Genomic DNA, 20,515 nt, shown 5'->3' with positions numbered 1-20,515 from the left:
GAGTCACACTGGGCTCGGTGGCTCCGCCTGTAATCCCGCGCTTTGGGAGGCTTGGGTGAGTGGATTGCCTGAGCCCGCGGGTTCAAGACCTGCCTGGGCAACTTGGCGAGACCTCATCTCTATAATAAATCACAAAATTAAGCCAGGCTCGGTGGCTCAGCCTGTAATCCCGCGCCTTTGGGAGGCTGAGGTGAGTGGATTGCCTGAGCCCACGGGTTTGAGACCCGCCTGGGCAGTGAGACCTCATCTCTACAATAAATAAAAAAATCAGCCGGGCGTGGTAGCGTATGCCTATAATTCCGGTTACATGGAAGGCTGAGGCAGAAGGATCGCCGGAGCCCAGCAGGTCGAGGCTGCGGTGGCCGGGAGCGGCCACTGCACTCCAGTCTGGGCGACAGAGTGAGACTCCAACTCAAAAAAAAAAAAAAAAAGAGAAAAGAAAAGAAAAAAGAGTCACAAACAAAAATATTTATACTGTCTTTTATAGTTACTTATGTAGTTACTTTACTGGCAACCTTTAGATCATGTGGATTTGAGTTGCTGTCTGGTATCCTTTCATTTCAGCACCAAGGACTCTTAGAATTTCTCATAGGGCATGTTTGCTAGTGACAAAGTCTCTCAGTTTTCAAAATCTGGGAATGTTGTAATTTTTCCTTCATATTTAAAGGATGGTTTTGCTGATTATAAAATTATTGATTAACAGTCTTTTTCTTTTAGGACTTTGAATATGCTATCCCATCTTCTGGCCTCTATTGTTTCTGATAAGAAATCAGCTATTAATTTTATGAAGGACTCCCTGTACCTGATGAATTGCTTCTCTTGCTGCTTTCGAGACTGTCTCTTTGTCTTTGACTTAACGATAGTTTGATTTTGATACGTCTAGTGCAGTCTTCTTTGAATTTATCCTCTTTGGAGTTTATTGAGATTCTTGGATATGCAGTTTACTATTTTTCATCAAATTTGAGAAGTTGTTAGCAATTATTTATTCAAATATCTGAATGCCCCTTCCTCTCTTACCTCCTTTGTGGACTCACATTGTGCTTGATGGTATGCTTGATGGTTTCCCATGAATCTGTACAGTTTGTTTATTTTCTTCATTCTTTTTTCTATCTGTTTCTTAAACTAGGTCATCTCAATTGGCTTAAGTCTCCTTTTTTTTTTTTTGTTTTGAGTTGGAGTTTCACTCTGTCGCCCAGACTGGAGTGCAGTGGCCGCTCCCGGCCACCGCAGCCTCGACCTGCTAGGCTCCGGCGATCCTTCCACCTCAGCCTTCCAAGTAGCCAGAATTACAGGCATGTGCTACCACGCCCGGCAAATTTTTTGATTTACTGTAGAGATGAGGTCTCACCTGACCAGGCGGGTCTCGAACCCGCAGGCTCAGGCAATCCACTCACCTCAGCCTCCCAAAGGCGCGGGATTACAGGCTGAGCCACTGAGCCCGGCTTAAGTCTCCTTTTTAAAGTCTCCTGATTCTTCTGCTTCTTCAAACCTGCTATCAAGCCCTCCCACCACCTTGGTTAATTTTTCATTTTTTGTTTTTGTACTTATGAACTCTAGAATTTCCATTTGGTTCATTTTTTATAATTTCTACCTCTTTATTGATGTACTCTACTTGGTGAAGCATGGTTTTCATACTTTAATTCTTTAAATGTAAGTTGTTTGGTTTTTTTGACCATATCTAATATAACTGATTTAAAACCTTTGTCTAATAAGTTGAACATCTGAGCTTCCTCAGGGACAATTCGCAATGATTAATTTATTTTCCTGTGCATAGCCTCAGTTTTTTATTTCTTCATGTGCCTCATAATTTTTGCTAAAAATTGGACATTTAAAAAATGTATTAGGCAACCCTAGAAATTAGAATTTCCTACCTCCCCTGAGCTTGTTGTTTATTTAGTAACTTTCCTGAACTAATTCTGTAAAGTCTGTATTCTCTGTTGTGTGATCACTTATTAGCTGGCTAATGATTGGACAAAGATTTCCTTAAATGGCTGGAATCAATTAGTCTTTCAGTCTTTGCTTATAAGGACACACCTCCAACACTCAGTCAGGCATTTAACAACTTACCTTAGGCTTTACTTCCTGTTTGAACAGAGCCTCAAAATCAGCCACAAGTGAGAGCTTAAGACAATGTTTAGTTGTTTCCTAAGAATGAGCACAGTCCTAGATACATCTACATCATCTTTAGATTTCCAGGAAAGTGTTGAAGCTTTTCGAAACTCCTATAAACATTTCATTTCCTAGCTTTGCCTTTTAAGCTTTTTGATGAGTCTATTGTTTTCCCAACTCTTATCTACTGCCTCTGGTAGCTACAAAGTTAATTGCTTTTGATAAATGCCCTCCCTGCAGAAAAGATATTTGTATGAAAAAAGCTCGGAGTCAGATCAAATAAAGAGAACCTTGTGAATGGTGCCTTCCAGAGAACTACAAGACGGTTCAAATAATGACAACTTTCTGATAATAAAGCTTTAAAGCATCCAATTCCATGCTGTGGTGCTTGCTGTGCTCATGGGCTGTTGGATTCCAAGTTTACTACAGAGTTGGAGGTACGGATGGGAATAGGGCAAGTTAAATCAGCACAAAGCTCCCTTTCACACCAAAACTCAGTCTTGTTTCTTTGATAAACACTTGCCAGATTGTGGCAGGCTTTAGTTAATTTTCAGAGTTCTGAAAAAATTGATTCTGACCATTTTTACCAATCTTCTCATTGCTATTATGGAGATGTTCGCAGATGTCTTTACGCCACCATTTTTACTAATATCAACCTTACTCTTTCTTTTAACTCTGCGTTATATACCATTATATGGATTTCACCACTTAATTTTTTCCTAATATATCTTCCCCACATTTTAATTTGAAAACATTCAAAACCCGCAGAAAAAACTGTAAGAACAGCATAACAAATATCCACATACCCTAGGTAGATTCATCAAGTGTTAGTATTTTACCATATTTGCTTTCTCTCTCTCTCTCTGAACTATCTGAGAGTTAGTTGCAGACATCATAACGACTTCACCTTTGAAGACAGGTATTTCCCAACAACCAGGACACTCTCTTTTGCAACATAAGAAAAGTAGCAGCCATACTCAGTAAATTTAACATTGTCACAATACTATTACCTACATGACAAATTCAAATTCCCCACAAAACAATTCAAAATGCAGTCACATCTCCATAAAGAACTGGTAAGCCAAAGAGAATGCTCAACTCTATCTCTGGAAAATGCCAGGTAAAATGGTCAGAAGTCTGAAATGCGGCCTTAATCTGGGAGCTGCTATCCCCTGCTTGTTTCCCAGGTTCCAAGACTCCTTCCTTATCTGCTTGGAAGTGATTGTGTAGCTTATCTTATTTTAGCAGTTAGATTCTTATCTAAAAATTCCTTATTTAAGAAAAAAAATAAATAAATAAACAATGATGCTTGAAACAAACAAAAAATCCGGAGTAAAACCTTCCCTCCAAATGTTCTTCTAGGATGCCCTGATAAAAATCTTCCTAACAGTATTTGTCAAGCAAGTCACTTCAAAAAAGCTTGAAACGCTGATACACATGATGGCAAAGCAGGTCCCTGAAAACAACAGCAGCTCTCTCTTACCATCACAGACACTTCGAGGCAGAGCAGTGTCTCATTTCTAGTACCACAAATCTCAGAGGTGATTCTTCTGAAGTCATCCTTTGCGTCTTTGTGACTGGACAAAGATGCAATCCAGTCAATGTCAATTCAGGCCAATTCATCTACCAGTTACGTTTTTAAAAAGAATTTCCGATTACATAGCTCCAAGCAAATATCTACCCAGGCCAGCAATGTTTCTTATAGTGTGGTTCCTAAACCACCCATATCAGTATCACAAGTGGAACTAGTTCAAAGTGTTGGCTCCCAGGTTTCGTCTACTGACTCAGGATTTCTGAGGCTAGTTTCCAGGAATTTGCATTTTTAAAAGCCCGCCAGGTTATTCCAAAGCATATGTGTAGTTAAGAACCACTGAGCTGGGCTTTAATCTGAAAATAACTGTAGCTTAGAAAAACCTATAGAATAAGAATCAGTTATTGAGAATTGATTTGTGCTGTTATCTATGGCAGTGGCTTATAAGCATTTTGACCACAATCCTTACAAAGAAATATATTGTACATTCAGATACACTACACACACACACACACACACACACACACACACACACACACACAAACATACAAATTAAAGTTTCATGAAACAATATTTATTCTTACTATCTGTGATTCACTCTGATTTTTTATCTACCCCATTCTATTTCATTTTTAAAGAAACTAGACATAACCCACAAATCGATTTCACAGCCCTCTAATGAATCACAAACTGGAGTTTGCAGAACACTGATCTATAGCAATCAACTGAAATGTAAAGCTCAATTGAGTAAGCATAAACCTAGGGGGAGAGAGAGTGTAAAATACTGCACACTAGTCATTAAACAAGAGTTGTTGCTGGTTTTTTTGGTTTTTTTTTTTAGCTATTCTTAAAATATACACATTCAGCTGGATTTAGAGCAGTTTAATCACAATACTGATCTCCAAATGAAATAAAGTTAATTTAGTATGATTACAAATCACATTACCTTTACCAACAATTATTGTTTGTAGAAGGGCAGATTGGAGTGAAAATCTGGTGCTGTGTTAAGACCGTGAGACTGGAACTTAACAGATGAGGTTCAGATCCTGGCTCTCCTCTGTGCCAGGGATGACAACCTGAGCAACAACCTCTGTAAGCCTCAGTTTCCTCGTCTATGAAGTGGGGCTAATAATAGCATCTATCTCATAAGGTTGTTGTGAATGTTAAATCAGATAATTTATGCAAATAACAGTACCATCCTTATTCAAAATAAGATGCCTCTGAACAAACGTTTCACCACCTTAAAAGAATGATGTAAAAGATATTTAAATAAAGCCTTATACATAAGCTTACATGTAGATTACCATGTGTACAAACTTACCATACGCCTGGCATTATCTTTCTCTTGATAAAAGAACTTTGAATGTTTTCTGTGTAAAGTGCTGTGCTAAGTACTGGAGTTACAACGAGGTATGATAGTACTATTCACTGAGCAGTTTCTAATCTAGTTGCAGTGATAGGATGACAAAAATTAACATAAATCACGGTCATAAGCCAAGTGTCAAATATGAGAGGTGGTGACAGGGAGTATTGTTGGAGTTCAGAGAAGAAAGGACTGGGGGTCAGAAAGAGCTCTAGGGAGAGGACTTAGGTAGGGATGGAACATACTGAGGCTGGAATAAACAAGGAGGGTGAAGGGAACCCCAAGGGGAGGAAGATAACAGGAGTGAAGCCAAAGGAGCACACTCTGCCCCCAGTTTGTGGGAGAGCAGTAAGTCATAAATACAAGGTTAGAAGTTAGATCTCGTTAGGTGACCAGGCTAAGGCAATGGGTGATGTAGGAAGATTCATCTGGAAGGTGGAGTGGGTGTAGTGGAGTGTGAAGCCATCTCCGGCTGACTGTGGAGGTCTGGGCATTCCTATGAGAGGCAGATTAATCAAAGCAACACACCACGGGAGGGGCAGGGTGTGTCCTAAGGTGTCAGTGACATCAACATTACAGAATGAGGATCTCAACATGAAAAAATGAGAAATTAATTTCACAGAGTTTATGTAGCACTACTTTAAAGCACTGATCAACCCAGTCTTTAGCATGAAATTCTCTGTAAGGGGCAGTCTTACCCCTTACACTCAAGTGATTTTACTTTTCTGGTTCAGATTATGTACATTCTTTGCCCACCAAGCTACCTTCTGGTTGAGAATTCAGCTTGCTAGAAGAAGGGTCAAAATTAGCCTTCTACGTATCTATCAGATTTATATACATTTGCTTATGTGTACCCAGCAGCAAATGTCTGGTCATTCTTTGATGTGCTGAAAATCTGCCAGTAGGATAGAGAGTGTCAATCCTGGCTACACTTCAGCGTCGCCTGGATAGTGGCTTAAAGTTCCTCTGGGTGGAGCAGCTACCTGGATAAAGTCAAGTAAGCAGCCCCCTGGAGAGTTACCACCTTCTCATAGGATGATTCTCCATCCTGGCTTCATGTTAGAATCATCTGGAAAACTTAACAAAAATTTACATTCAGGAATGAAGACTGGCAGAGATGTTAAAACCCCCCCACTGGGGAGAGAACATGAATTCTAATCATTCATGCTCTTCACTCCTAAGCAGAGATGCACTGGCGATGAGGGATTTCTATATCACTTACATTTAAGATATTCCATGATATTTTGTTCTATTTGATCTCCTTAGACAGGAGCTAAGCTTTAAGTTATTACTAGTTTTAAACCCTTAACTCCTTATTGCTTTAGAACAGGGCTCAGCAAACTTTCTGTAAAGGGCCAAATAATAAATAGTTTAGCTTGCAGCTCGTGACAGTATGTGTGGGAACTACTCAACTCTGCAGTTGTAGCACAAAAGCAGCCTTAACCAATATGTAAACAGATGGGTGTGTCTGCATTCCAATAAAACTTTATTTGCAAAAACAGGTGGCCGACAAAATTTGGCCAGCAGACTGTATAGTATGCCAAACTGCTTTAGAATGTTGGAATGATTATAATTAGCATCACAGTCTTGGGTCTGTTAGTGACAAAGCATGAATATAAATTTTTTTGAAATGTGCTCAATCTTGGAATCTTATCCTTCAACTATCATCCTAGTTACTGGAAACTCAAAACAGGAGGTCCTGTTCATATATATCTAAACCATGTGGACCTATTCAGACTATTTCTGCCACTGAGTACCACTGACCACTCAAATCTTCACCTATGTAGAAACTTCCCACCTGATTACTCAGCTAGAGCCCTGAAAACCTCCATGGAAAACCAAAAGCCAGTGTGTGCTGCACTATTTTAGCTTGCTCATTGGTCGGAGTTATTTATTTTTGATAGGGAAAAATCCATCTATGCTGCCTTTGAATATGTTTATCCCTCATGCAACTGGTTAACCCATTATAAATATACAACCTGGAAGCCTAAAGTTTTTGGTTAAATAATTTCTGCTTAGCTGTAGATTTAATCAAGGATCTTGCCTCAGCCATCACTCTGGTTTCCCGCTAATGTATCAACAAGCATAATGAATGAAAGTCCAAAAGGTAAGACTGTTTGGTAAGTGGATGAGAACTGGACGAGAACCATGGCTGGTAAGGCATGGACATCACTTTTAGCCTTTCCAGCCATGGTTAAGACACAGCTCACTGCAGAGTTGTACCCTCCCTATAATTTTTTTTTTTTTTGAGTTAGAGTCTCACTCTGTCACGCAGGCTGGAGTGCAGTGGCACACTCATGGCCACCCAAGCATCAAAGTTCTGGGCTCCGGCAATCCTTCCACCTCAGCCTTTCAAGTAGCCGAAACTACAGGCATGTGCTACCATGCCCTGCTAATTTCTTATTTATTGTAGAGATGAAGTCTCGCCAAGGTGCCTGGGCTGGTCTTGAACCTACGGGCTTAGTCAATCCACTTGCCTTGGCTTCCCAAAGTGCTGAGCCACTGAGCCCAGCCCTCTCTAATTCTTAATATGCAAAGTAGTCTCCAAGTCTATGGTTCTGAGAGTGAGAATGACCAGTCATGCAGAAGCTCAAAGAACCCCATTCTCCCCCTACCCTTGCTGCACAGGAAAGTTTATCTCCATTGTCAAAGGGATTATCCCTGCACGATGAAATCCAGTGTCAGATGAGTGGTCTCCTGGGGAAGGAGGGTGCAGCTGACTCCCAACACATAGCAGCAATCAATCCATCCCCCAGTTTAGGAAAACACAACTAAGCAGAAGTTTCAGCCTTGGACATGCACTTCTGAGCTTAGTCACCATGACCCCTTATGACAGCTGCATATTGGACTCACTTAGAAGTGTTTTCAAGTATTCCTTTGACTTCATTCATCTCTTCTTTCCCAAAATAAACAACAGTGAGATGAACTCTCCCATCTTGCTGGATGCACATCTCCCTGGAAAACAAAACACATGGATGTCTGGTGCCTGTTTCACATTAGCAGGCAAGGCACAAACAATCACCTTTTTATAAAGTGCGAAAGGGTCTTGAAGGAAACTAAGTAAACCGTCAGGAGAGCAGAGATGGAGAGCCAGGACATTTCTGGCTGACCATTCCACTGCCTGTACTCGTATTTATTTCATCAGGAAAACAAGGGCATTTAAACTTGCAGATTGGGTAAACTGAAACTCAGATTCAAGGCACCATACCACGTGTCCAATCTGCCAGAGGCCTAGCCTATTGGGGCCAGTCAGTGTCATGGAAAGGGCCTAGGGTTCTTACCCCCATAAGAAATCTATACAGTATGAAAGAGACAAATTCCAATTTACCGATGAAAAAGCTAAAGTTCACAGAGGGTAAGACTAGAATCCTCGTCTATGACTCTCTTTTCTTGTGTGGTCCAAACACAGTCTTAACGGCTCAATGAGCAAAGGTAGAAAGCCATCCTCTTGTTTAGGACTCTAGAAATCCTTGGAAACATTCAGTGTTATAACTATCTGAGGGAATGACGAGGCCAAATCTCATTGTCCCCAAGCAGGTTGATTGCCTTCATCACTTGCCCAGTTCTCCTCTCTGGGGCACTAATTATCCCAGGCACCCGGCACCTCAAGTGCCAGGGTCCTGACAAAGCAACCATTAGGCTCCGTCCTCCAAGGGCCAGGCCTCTGGCTCTGGGCTGGTGTTGATCTACTTCCCCACCAAGGCTTATTAGTTGTTTGCCCATATCCTGTCCTCTGATAGAACCCCTAACTAATCTGGTAAGATCCTTTTCTGAGCTTTTCATATATATACATGATATCATATGTATGCATGTATAAATGTGTGTAAATGTACAAAAAAGTAAATATATACAAATGTACACAAAAATAAATATATACACACAGAATAGACATATACTTCATATATGTATATGTATATGTGTGTATATATGTATACACACACATATATGCATGCAAATGTAGGTATATGTATATATGTAAATATATGAATGTATGTAAACATGTGTTTATGTGCACATATATGTGTATACACATATGTAGAGCCATCCCACAGTATCCAAGGAGGACTGGTTCAAGGACTGGCTCCCCCCAGCCCAAGGATACCAAAATCCACAGATGGTTAAGCCCATGATATAAAATGGAGTAGTATTTGCATACAACCTATGCAATCCTCCCATACACTTTATATCCTTTCTGGATTACTTATAATACCTAAGACAATGTAAATGCCATGTAGTGTTTGTATTGTATTGTTTATAGAGAATAATGACATGAAAAAAAGGTCTGTACATGTTCAGTACAGATGCAATCATCAATTTAAAAAATATATATTTTAGGCCAGGATCGTTGGGTCAGCCTCTAATCCCAGCAGCACTTTGGGAGGCTGAGGCAAGTGGATTGCCTGAACATGCGGGTTCAAGACCAGCTCGGGCAACTTGGCAAAACCTCATATCTATAATAAATCAAAAACTAGCTGGGTGTGGTAGCGTGTGCCTATAGTTCCAGCTATTTGGAAGGCTGAGGCGGAAGGATCCCCGGAGCCCAGCAGGTTGACGCTGGGGTGGCCATGAGCATGCCACTGCACTTCAGCCTCCAGCCTGAGCAACAATGGAGTGAGACTCAAACTCAAAAATAAAAAATAAAAAAAATTTTAAATCTGTGGTTGTTTGAATCTGAGAGGGTGAAACTCACAGAGAGCCAATTGTACATGTGTATGTGCATAATTTTAGCATGAGCTTTCTAGAAGTAAGTTAATGGAAAGATTCTACTGGTGGAATGACATTCTGCGATATTTTGATATTTTGCATATTCCCCCATTTTGTTTCTTTAATCTCTGTGTTGGCTACTTTCTTTAATCCCCAAATAACAATCCACAACACAGTTTTCTAGAACTCCCTGAGCTCTAATTGCAGAGACCAGTTTATTCTATGCTTTTAATAATGATATTAGGTAGGAGAAACCCACAGCAGTAGAAGATGTTGTTCCTGCTCTCAAAACACTTAAGAAATAAAATGAGCTCAAATAAAATCATCGGACACCTCATGGCACTGATGAAAACGATACAGAATTCAGAAAACATAGCAAATTCTGTGGGCTGGAATGGCTGGGGTCTTGAGGGATAGATAAGATTTAGAAAGGTAGAGAGGAGAAGAGAATATTCCAGACGGATGAAATAAGAAAGATGGCAGTAACACTGGTCAAGAGGCACACAGGGCTCACCCTGGTGACAGGCTTGGTCCTGAGAATTCTGCTTTTTTCCTGTGGAAGAAAGCGCTACCTTGGGATCCCAGAGTGATGGTGGGGCTTTAGAAAGCAGATCAGGGACTGAGAATAGAGGCCTAGGGTGTGACAACCTGCTTCAAAACTGAGAGCTCCCTCATAGGCACGATCCCTGCAGACTGAATCACCACCGACCAACAACAAAATTCTCTGTATATAAATGATCCCTTTCACAAACTTGCCAGACAATGCTTTAACTTCCTTTGCCAGGGTAGACTAAAAGCCAAGTGCTGGAAAAACTGTGCTTGAAATCTGTGTAGGCAGCTGGAAAAAATTCATCTCAGAATCAGGAGAGGGTCACCCGCTGAGTCTGAATAAAAAGCATTCTTATTTTTCTAATAACATCTTTGCTGTCTCCCTCTCTGGTATTTTTAAATCCATTCAAAGCACTTCCTGTTTTTAAGAAATACAATAGAGATGCATTTTGTGACCAGGTGAGAGGTGAGGCTTCCCAAAAAGGCAAAGCAGAATTTGTTCTGAGGTCTACCTCCAGGATTCTATTCCATTTGTTCATTTATACTTTCCTTCATTCATTCAACAAACATTTGTTGGCTATATACAATGCATGTACTAGGGGACGTTAAAAAATGAATAAGACATGCTGGCCCTTGAGAAGTTCTTGGTCCTCTGTGCAAACTAAAATTATCTGTAATGTCATAAGTGTTCTAGCAGAGTATGAGACCAGTATTATGGAGACACCATGGCTGTCTGTCTGAATGATCTTTGTGTTTTTTCAAAGCAACTCACACTAGACTCCATCTCCTGGAAAGATGTGTGTGAGAGGGAGTGTATATGTGAGGAACTATGTTCACACGCTTTTGTTTTAGAGGTAAAAGGTTAAAATGTAACATAAAAAGGATGAGAAGGGAGGACAATCTTATTCACTGTGTATGCAAACTCTGCGTTTTGCACTGTTAATTATCTATTTCCGGACACGTGTTGCCTGGATCCCCCGAGTTGACTTATGTGCCTCTAACAGTACATCTCTTTGAACACCTTGGGAGTGCTGTGTGTGAGACCTCTGCAATTGTCCCAGGAGATTTCGACTTCCTAAGAACCCTTTGGGGAAACTTGTCGTTTTTCCATAGTTCATGTGCATGTGTGCCCCAATCCCACTTGGTCATTCTTCTACCTTAACCTGGAAGCCTGAAAATTCAGTTTCTATTTCATCAAGACCTTATATTTTCAGTACACTTTTATCTTAAAAAAACAAAAAACCCAAGACCAAAAACCCAGTTTGTTCTCCAAGATATTATAACACCCAGTCCAGAGACTAATTAAGATATATTTTCTGTCAGAAAACATGTATCACAATCACTTAGACACCTACATTTCTATTAGAGGCCAGAAGCCCTTCATGGTCTTTGAGTTCTGTTATTAATCGTACACCTGCTCTGTGGAGAGAGGTACGTGGCCATCGTTTATAACTTGAGTGCACAGGTGAAGAAATGAGTTCCAATGATCTGTCCACACTGTGGAGGCAGTCAGGCATGCAATCCAGATTTCCTGGACCCACCTGGTGTTCATGTACCCAGGTCACCTGAGCAGCATGCAGAATGTACCTGTGAAGCCTCACAGTTCTGGTCTTACTGTCTGGGTCTGCGCTACAAAACTGAGAGGCTTGTATGGCCAGATGGAGGGGAGAAGAAGCCCCAACAAAATCCCAGAGGGAAATGGGCTGTGAAAAGAACTGTTCAATTTGTGTTCCTGATGGAAACCAGTCAGGCATAACTGGGCAGATCTGGTGACCTGGTGATAGCCTGATGTGAGTCCTGTGTGGATGAGGGGCTGTATCTCTCGGGAAAGAACTCATCCTAAGGGAGAGTCTCAGCACTACTGGCAGTCTGGACTGGTTAATTTCCTGTGGTGTGAGGAGTCGTGCTACACATTGTAGGGTGTTTACTAGCATCCCTGGTCTCTGGCAACTGGATGCTGGTAGCACCCCCCTCCCCAAGTGTGACAACAAAAAAGGTCTCTAGCTCTGCCAAATGTCCTAGAGCAGGGGGAGGCGGGATACAAAATCACCTAGGTGCTGAACCACACTGTCTTGAGGAAGAAACAAGCTCAGTATAACAACACCTGATTCGTCAGAGATGCAGCGTGGCCGTAAAAACACTGCACATCCCTGGGGTTGGTCCTGCTGTCCAGCCAGCTTTTGTGGACTCACCTGTGAGTCCTAGGGAGAGATAGGGCTGCAAAAAATACGAAAAGGCTTTCTGTACAGAAGAAAAAATTATGAGGGGTGTTAGGAGCTCAAGCCAGGACTTTTGGGGAAACTAACAAAGCAGTGTTGGCCCGGGTGGAGATGCCAATGGTGAGTATTATAGCAACAGCAGTCCTGTGGCATTAGAGAGCACCAGCCACTTGGTCACAAGCATGAGTTTGCTTCAAGCAGCTGATGTCTGTGCTGTCAATGGAGGTTGACTTCATGCTTGAACACATGTTGAGAACACCTAGGTGGATTGGGAGGGGCAGAGGAGGTTAGAGATCTTGCCAGAGTAGCCGGGAGAGAAGGAGGAAGAGAAGGAAAGAGGGAGAGGGAGAGAGAGAGAGAGAGAGGGAGAGAAGGGGAGGAAGAGATGGAGAGAGAGGGAGGGAGAGAGGGAGGGAGGAAGAGAGTGTGTCTGTGCACAGAGGGCAGGAAAACTTTCTTACAGTTAGGAATACCTGTTTTTATACCTCAGGCTGAGCAGCCTAGGAACACATGGATTCGATAATAATTGAATGTTTAGCACCTTTGTGAGCAATGCATTATTCTCATTGGAGGAGGAAGATTTACGAGGGATAATCCTCTGTGGTCCCTGTAGGAAAACAAACCATGTAAGTTTGCCTGGGACTCTCCAGGTTTTAGCACCAAAAAATCCCCTATCCTGGGAAAATCCTCAGTTCCAGGAAAACTGGGTGACTGGTTACCCTACCTACCTCAAGGACTTTACAGTTTATTGGAAGAAATACAGTTGGATAACTATAATGTTAGGAATCGTGTTATCATAAAGTCATGACTAGAATAACTGCAGTCACAGAGGTATAAGGAGCCAAGAGGATGAAAAGAGGGCGTGGTTCATTTCTGATGGGTGCCAGGGAAATGGGGATTAAGGAGGAGGAAGCATCCAGGCTGAGCCTTGACAGGTAAGCGGGCTCCACACAGGTGGGAAGGGGCAGAGAAGAGGTTTCCTCAGCTGAGAAAAGGCATAAATGCAAGAAAATCAGACCACTATTCTTTTCTAAGTCAATTTTCTACTCAAATGCATTAGGTATGACAAGAAAATCCATTTGGGTTTTAAGTGGTATCTCATGCAAATGAAATGATACACAATAGTCCATCACTTCCCAAACTTTACCAGGACACAATGGCAAGTGTTTTTCTCCAACCATGTAACAGTTTTAGTAACAATAGCATAAGTTCTAATGAGAATGAAATCTGGATAGGAGAGGCTTTATTTGTGAGCTTTGACCACTCCAAGGACATTCATTTCAGAAATATCCGAGTAGGACACAATAGAATTGGTCAGAAAAGGAATGGAAAAAGAGGCGCCACAATGGTGTTTGTTTTTTATGCCTTGATTTTGATAGTAAAATGATATATTTGTCTGCTATGATAACGGCAGGAAATTCCTTAGCCACAAAAGGATTAGAAATAAGGAACAGGCACTAACTTGGAGACAGAACAGAGAATTATTGGGGGGCTTTCAGAAACCTAGCTTTAAAAAACAGTGTTATTTCTTTGGTTTGGTGGGTTCTCTCCCCTACCCCACTTCAAGGTGATTTAATACATAATTCTTCTATTCTATTATTGGAATAGTCTGATCAGTGTTAAAAAATGAAAGTGAATTCTGACTCTCAGTCAAGCAACTGGGACCTACCTTCCTGATTGTCCATTTCAGAACAGAAAGTGAAATCATTTTCCAATTGATCATTTTTTTTACTCTTGAATAGAGAGGTTTCTACATAACTGTGGCTCAAATAAAATAAAAGCCAACTTCTTTTAATCCCCAAAAGAAAACGCCTGAATCCAAATAAAGTGTATGATATAGATCAGTGTCCCTCCAACATATTAGCCACAAAACTTTCTTGGTACAACTCTGGAGTAAATAGTGAAATGGCTCACAGGAGAGGTAGAGGGACTCGGGGAGGGTAGGTTAAAAACATCACAAAATATATTATTTTCCTTTTGGGAAACACAAAGACAACTAGGAATCTCTATCACATTCCAACATTTGATGGTTTGAGGCCTATCAACTATATTTGCCTAGCCATAATGTTCTAGGCTCATTTCAATTTCAGAGATTCTACAGCTATTGCTTTTAAAAGTTTTTTTCAGAAATTTCCAGAACCATGGTTCTAGGCCAAAAAGGAATAAACGAGAACTGCTAAAGAAAATTCAAGTAAAAGATTTCCTTGACACTGCATTAAAATATCATAAATGCCTTGCAAAGGAAAAGAGGAGTCAGGAGAAAACAAAGAACATTAAAACAAAAATAACCATCCGAGTCTAAGGAGGAACATAGCAACATGAGAAAGGGTTCTCAGTCCAACTGGAAGCAGTCAAATTAAAAATCAAGCAAACTTGGAATGAATTGAGAAAGATTTGAACAAATAAAAAACCCCATGAAGAATATTTTCCATAATTTTTTTTTTCATCAGGGAGGCTCAGAGATAAAGACCCAAGAAAAATCTACAGCTTTGTTATTTTGAGGTTCTTCCTACTATCACAAACAAAATACAAATGAAATAACAGGTAAGCTTAACATCTATTACATGGATACTAAGTGAAACGAAACAGTCATAGAACAAATATGAGAATATATTTTAAGATAAAATGAGGTGATTTAAAATCAAATCAAGTCAAAAGAAGAATGGAGGGTAGGTTTAAGCTAATATACTACTGGGCAGAAGGGAAACATTAAAACAAGGAGTTAGATTTGAAGCAAGTTCTCTTGGGTGAGCTCCCTCTGTTCCTTGCCACGGGCAAAGGATGGAATCTATAGAGACCCAAGAAAGGCCTGTGAGACATTCAAGGGAGACAAAATGGCATCCAAAGACTGTGAGGATCCCACATGAGCCAGGACTATGACAGCAAGGGAGAAGGAATCTGCTACCTGCTACTGTCCCAGCCATTTGATCTTCATGGACAACAATGGTGTACAGAGCACACAAGCAGCCCTAAGCATCAAGAACAGGTCAGTCTGTACTGCTCTGGGCGAGGCTGTTTATTCTTACTCAGGGAGATGACAATACTCAAGTTTTAGTTCCACAATTTCTTGTAAATCCCAGGAATATCATTCATGGAGCGTTCACTGCCTCTTAAGTGAAGGTCCTTAGGGTCTGGTACTAGGAAAAAGCTCTCCTCTTTCAATAAACAGCAGGCTTCTCTCTTTGTTACATGGTAAGGGCTGAAGTACTAGTATAACCTTTCTGTTTCCCCTTTCTCCTTGTCTGCTGGGAAGTCCAGAAACCAGGCATTTTGTGACAAGTTTTGATTGTTTCCATCAGTTTCAGCTTCCTAGCATACCTGTCCCTCTTCCTATATTTTGGGGACTCTGGGCAACTTTTTTTTTTTGAGTTGGTGTCTCTCTCCATCGCCCAGGCTAGAATGCAGTGGCACACTCATGGCCACCCTAGCGTCAACCTGCTGGGCTCAGGAGATCCTTCTGCCTCAGACTTCCAAGAAGCTGGCATTACAGGTGTGCGCTACCATGCCTGGCTAATTATTTTACTATTATTATTATTATTATTTTGATTTATTGTAGAGATGAGGTCTCACCAAGTTGCCCTGGCTGGTCTTGAACCTCTGGGCTCAGGCAATCCTCTCACCTCGACCTCCCAAAGTGCTAGGATTACAGGCTTGAACCACCATGCCTGGTCCTGTCCTTCTTTATATGTTGAGTCTTCGTTCATTGAACTTTAAAAAAATAGTTTTATTAAATTTGTACTTTTGTAAACATAAATAATGTATAAGATTAGTTGATATGACTATAATAATGTAATAATGATAATAAATATCTTAGTGCATGTACTCCATGTACCCAGGAATCAATTTTTGTCAATTTTATCTCAAGGTCCACCCCAAGCACAGTTCTGGAACATGAAAACGTGGCCTCTGGTTCCTTGTAGATTGTACTTCATGCCTGGCCATCACTGTGAGTGAGGTCTTTTCTGTAGATCCAGTCTTCCCTGGGGCTACTTTGCATATCGTGACCAAGCTTTCTCTCTCTCGATTCCATGTCTACTTCTGTCCAAGAAGACATGTTTATTCCAAGTCTTAGCCGTGTGAGTCTTTGCTAGGTGAATAATTAGTAAATTGATGCTGATGGAGAAAAACCTAAAACAACTCGTAATAATCAACACAGAGCTGCAAAAGGGCCAGGCTTATCCGAACCAATACTTTCATCTTATAGAAGATACTAAAGATGAGATCCGTGAAGCAATGCATAAAAAATTTCTTAGTCAATTGTATCAGAGTCAAAGCAGTGTTGACATTTTAAAGGTGATATATTGAAAGACTGGTGCCTTAAGTAAATTAAGCTCAAATAGCAACCGTTGGAAACTGTGTGCCCCAAATAACCGAAAATGGCAAAAAACCTTGCCACCAATAAACAACCAGCTAAGGGGATATAATCTTCTGCCACAAACTTCAGAGAGAAGAGGCCAAGGAAAGAAATGGAAGATTCTACGTTAGCCTCATGTGGCTCCCAGTCTCAGGAACCACCTCCAGAAGGGAAGCCAGTTAGTGAGATGACAAACAAGGGTGTGTGCAGGCCTCCAGGGACCTCTGGGGAAGACCACAGGAGGCTGCAGCTCCCATATTGGATCTCAGCAGCGACAGCAGGAAGAGCCACAGTGGAATATATTGGTCATTCCACAAATCGCAACGGAAGTGGAGAAGGAAGGTAGTTCTTATTATGCCTTGTGAAGAAATTTTCTTCTGTTTACATTATATTTTCTTTCAAATTAGGTTTTCATTTGAATGCTATTTCTTAAATCTCCTTTCTCTTTCTTTTTTTCTTATTCTTGATACATGGATGTTCTTTCTTTTGATCTTTTTTCTGAATCACATGCCTGAAGAAGCCTTTCTTTGGTGATTTGAAATGCCACCTTTACTGAGTTCTTATCTAGAATCAAATACCCTCAGATAATCTGCCCTCTCACATTCCTTTATTTGAGACCTCATCACACTCAGCAACGCCTTGACTACAGAGTAAACTCCCCACTCAGCCTTCTGCTCATGTGTCATTTGCTCTGGGGAGACTCTCTTTGTGTCCCATTGTCCCTTGTCTATATCTCTGCCACAGCCCCTGGCTCTATAATAGCAGGGTCTGCTTTTTATGAAGCCAAGTGCCCCATTTCAAATTCGTTTTTTGAGTGCTTGCATCCAAGTAGTGTGTCTAGCACATGTAATTGGCTCTCAAAACATTCTCTCCAAGTAAAAATTCTTCCTCCATCCACCCCTTCCCACCTACATGAGCAATGGACATCTGAATAGTAAAAAAAAAAAGTCAAGAAAAAAAATGCCCTAGGGTTTTTGTGTTCTTTTAAAACATTCACTAGAATTGCATTTCATTCCACCATGTCCATTTCGAAGGCTTGTAAGTTACTAATATTACTTTTCAAAAAATATACCTTCCTCATGTTTGATTCATTTTGTTAATTACTTGAAATTCTCATGACATTAAGGAAACAGCTGTTCATACATATCCAAGAGAATCCCACTATTTCGGGCCCCCCGAGACCCATGCTGAGGACATGGTCCTTTGCTGAGCAGACATTCCCTTAGTGTAAGCACTATCTTACCAAATCCATCATGTCTAATGACTGATCTATGGGCAGAATCAAAGCTCAGGACCCTAAACCTGGCAAGTTTTAGGCAGCTTCCTAGCCAAGGGAATTTGCTATGACATAAACCCAGCTGTAGAGAGTAACAATTTGACTTAATGCTTAGTGCCAACCACAGGTTCAGTCATTTTCAGGATATGACATTTAATCAACCAGTGGGACTCTGCCATTCCAAAGAGAAGATAGAGAGAGAGAGAGAACACAGAAACACCAAGGAAGGTCAAAAGAAGCCAAAAGTACATAAACGCTCACTTTAGTGCTTCAGAGAGGCACTGTAGACAGTTAAGTGTTCATGCACAAAAGGGTATTCAAGCTGGGATCAGATGAATAGATTAGCCCGCCCTACTTTGGATGGTATCATGATTAAAGGCACAGTTACAGATAACAGAAGAAGTTTAAGAACTAGGGAATATGAAAAAAGCTAGGAGAATTGAGAGCTGCCATACCTGGAGAAGAAAAGACAAGGAGAGTTGTGATAGTTGCCTTCAAATACTTGACAGTGTATGACGTTTAAGAGGAAATGGGTTTATCCAGTCATTTCTCCCGAGTCTAGAACTAGGCCCACCAGGTAGAAATGACAGGGAGGCAAAATTCAGCTTCAAACAATAAACAACTTTCTATCTGGAGCTGGTCAGCAAAGCAGTAGCCTGCCTTGGGAAGCAGGCAGTTACCGGAAGCACATGCTCCTGGCCTCAAGTGACCCTCCCACCTTCGCCTTTCCCCAAATGCTGAGATTACAAGTGTGAGCCACCACACCCAGCCCAGGTTCAGTTCTGATTTCTGCTTGGGCTCAGGTCTGGGGACAGTAGGAACTGAGACTCTCAAAGACAAGTGAGAGTCTTGGGGAGCAGGGAGGAGCTGGCATAGAGACCCAGGTGCCAGGGAGGGTCAGGGAGAGCTGGCATAGAGACCCAGGTGCCAGGGAGGGCCAGACCAGATGAACTCGAAGCCCTCTTATAAGACTATTGAATTCTGATATTTTTTTAAAAACTTAATTATAGACAGGTTGCCCTTTAAATTAAAAAACAAAACAAAACCAAACAAAGTGTGTTCATGAACCAGAATTTTGGTGAAATCAACCACACGTTTATGCTGAGCATTACCGCCTTTTAACAATGTGAATTTTTTTTTAAAGCAGGATTTATTGAGAGGACAGAAAAGTTCCCAGAGCAGGAGGGAAGCTGAGGGGATAGCCCAACAATGTGAAATTAATAAGGTTAAAAATCAGCTTGATCTTCTAAGATTTAGAATTAGATAAGATTATTTTTATCTTTAAAATAAGCTGGCTGGTTAGGCGCGTGTGGCTCATGCCTATAATCCCAGCACTTTGGGAAGCCGAGGTGAAAGGATTGCCTGAGCCCACGGGTTTGAGACCAGCCTGGGCAACTTGGCAAGACATCATCTCTACAATGAATCAAAAACATTAGCTGGGGACACCTGTAGTTCCAGCTACTTGGAAGGTTGAGGCAGAAGGATCACCTGAGCCCATCAGGTTGAGGCTGTGGTGACCATGAGCGTGCCACTGCACTCTAGGCTGGGCAACAGGGTGAGACTCCGACTCAAAAAAATAAAATAAACTGGCTAAATAATTAACTGGTTATCCTCTGCCCATATGTGCATGTTTGCCATCATAGCTTATAAGCTCCAATACTCCACAATAAAAGGCTTAAAGACATATGTAAAAAGTACAGTAGTGTGTCTGAAAATGAAATCCCACATAAGTCATATGGAGTAGCTACAAAGATGAGTGCTTGAAGCTTTCTTGGCACAATTCTAAATTTAAACTCCAAGGTGATATAGGTTAGAATAAAAAATAGATTCTGATTGGATCCATTCCAGTTGTTGCTACAGCACACAACAGATGAAGGCAGCCTAGAGCAAAAGTATCTTCCAGCATAAGTTCATTGTCAATAAAGGCTTTGAAATCACCAGCTCTTCCTTTTCCCCCAGGACAGAAAGTCACTCACTTGTGTTTGAGAGTCTTGGTTTCTACTTTTCCCAAACCTGAGCCCAAGCACAAATCAGAACTGAACATAGGTTGGGCATGGTGGCTCACGCCTATAATCCCAGCACATTGGGAGGTCGAGGTGGGAGGATCACTGGAGGCCAGGAGTTCAAGACCAGCCTGGGCAACACAGCAAGACCTCGTCTGTACAAAAAGTAAAAATAAAAAATTTAGCCAGGCATGGTGGCACACATCTGGAGTTCCAGTTACTTGGGAGGCTGAGGCAGGAGTATCATGTGAGCCCAGGAGTTCTAGGCTGCAGTGAGCTATGAATACACCATTGTAGTCCAGCCTGGGCAACAGAGCAAGACCCTGTCTTTAAAAAGTAAAAAATAGAACAGGGCTCGGTGGCTCAGCCTGTAATCCCGCGCCTTTGGGAGGCTGAGGTGAGTGGAT

The 20,515-nt window shown here is 41.3% G+C and overlaps 1 protein-coding gene across 1 annotated transcript in view; it reads right to left on the bottom strand.

Annotated features, from left to right (window-relative positions):
- The window catches only part of CSGALNACT1 (chondroitin sulfate N-acetylgalactosaminyltransferase 1), a 93,644-nt gene that overhangs the window by 27,603 nt on the left and 45,526 nt on the right, over nt 1-20,515 (bottom strand). The window contains exon 3 of the mRNA XM_008073994.1: nt 7,857-7,958. Within this exon, the coding sequence (XP_008072185.1) occupies nt 7,857-7,958 (102 nt within the window). The remainder of the gene's footprint in view (nt 1-7,856; nt 7,959-20,515) is intronic.

This window comes from Carlito syrichta, unplaced genomic scaffold, assembly GCF_000164805.1.
Source record: "Carlito syrichta isolate Samal-C Ts95f unplaced genomic scaffold, Tarsius_syrichta-2.0.1 Scaffold316252, whole genome shotgun sequence".
Classification (NCBI taxonomy): domain Eukaryota; kingdom Metazoa; phylum Chordata; class Mammalia; order Primates; family Tarsiidae; genus Carlito; species Carlito syrichta.
Note: the sequence above shows the minus strand (reverse complement) of the source record. Positions and strands in the feature narration are given on the sequence as shown.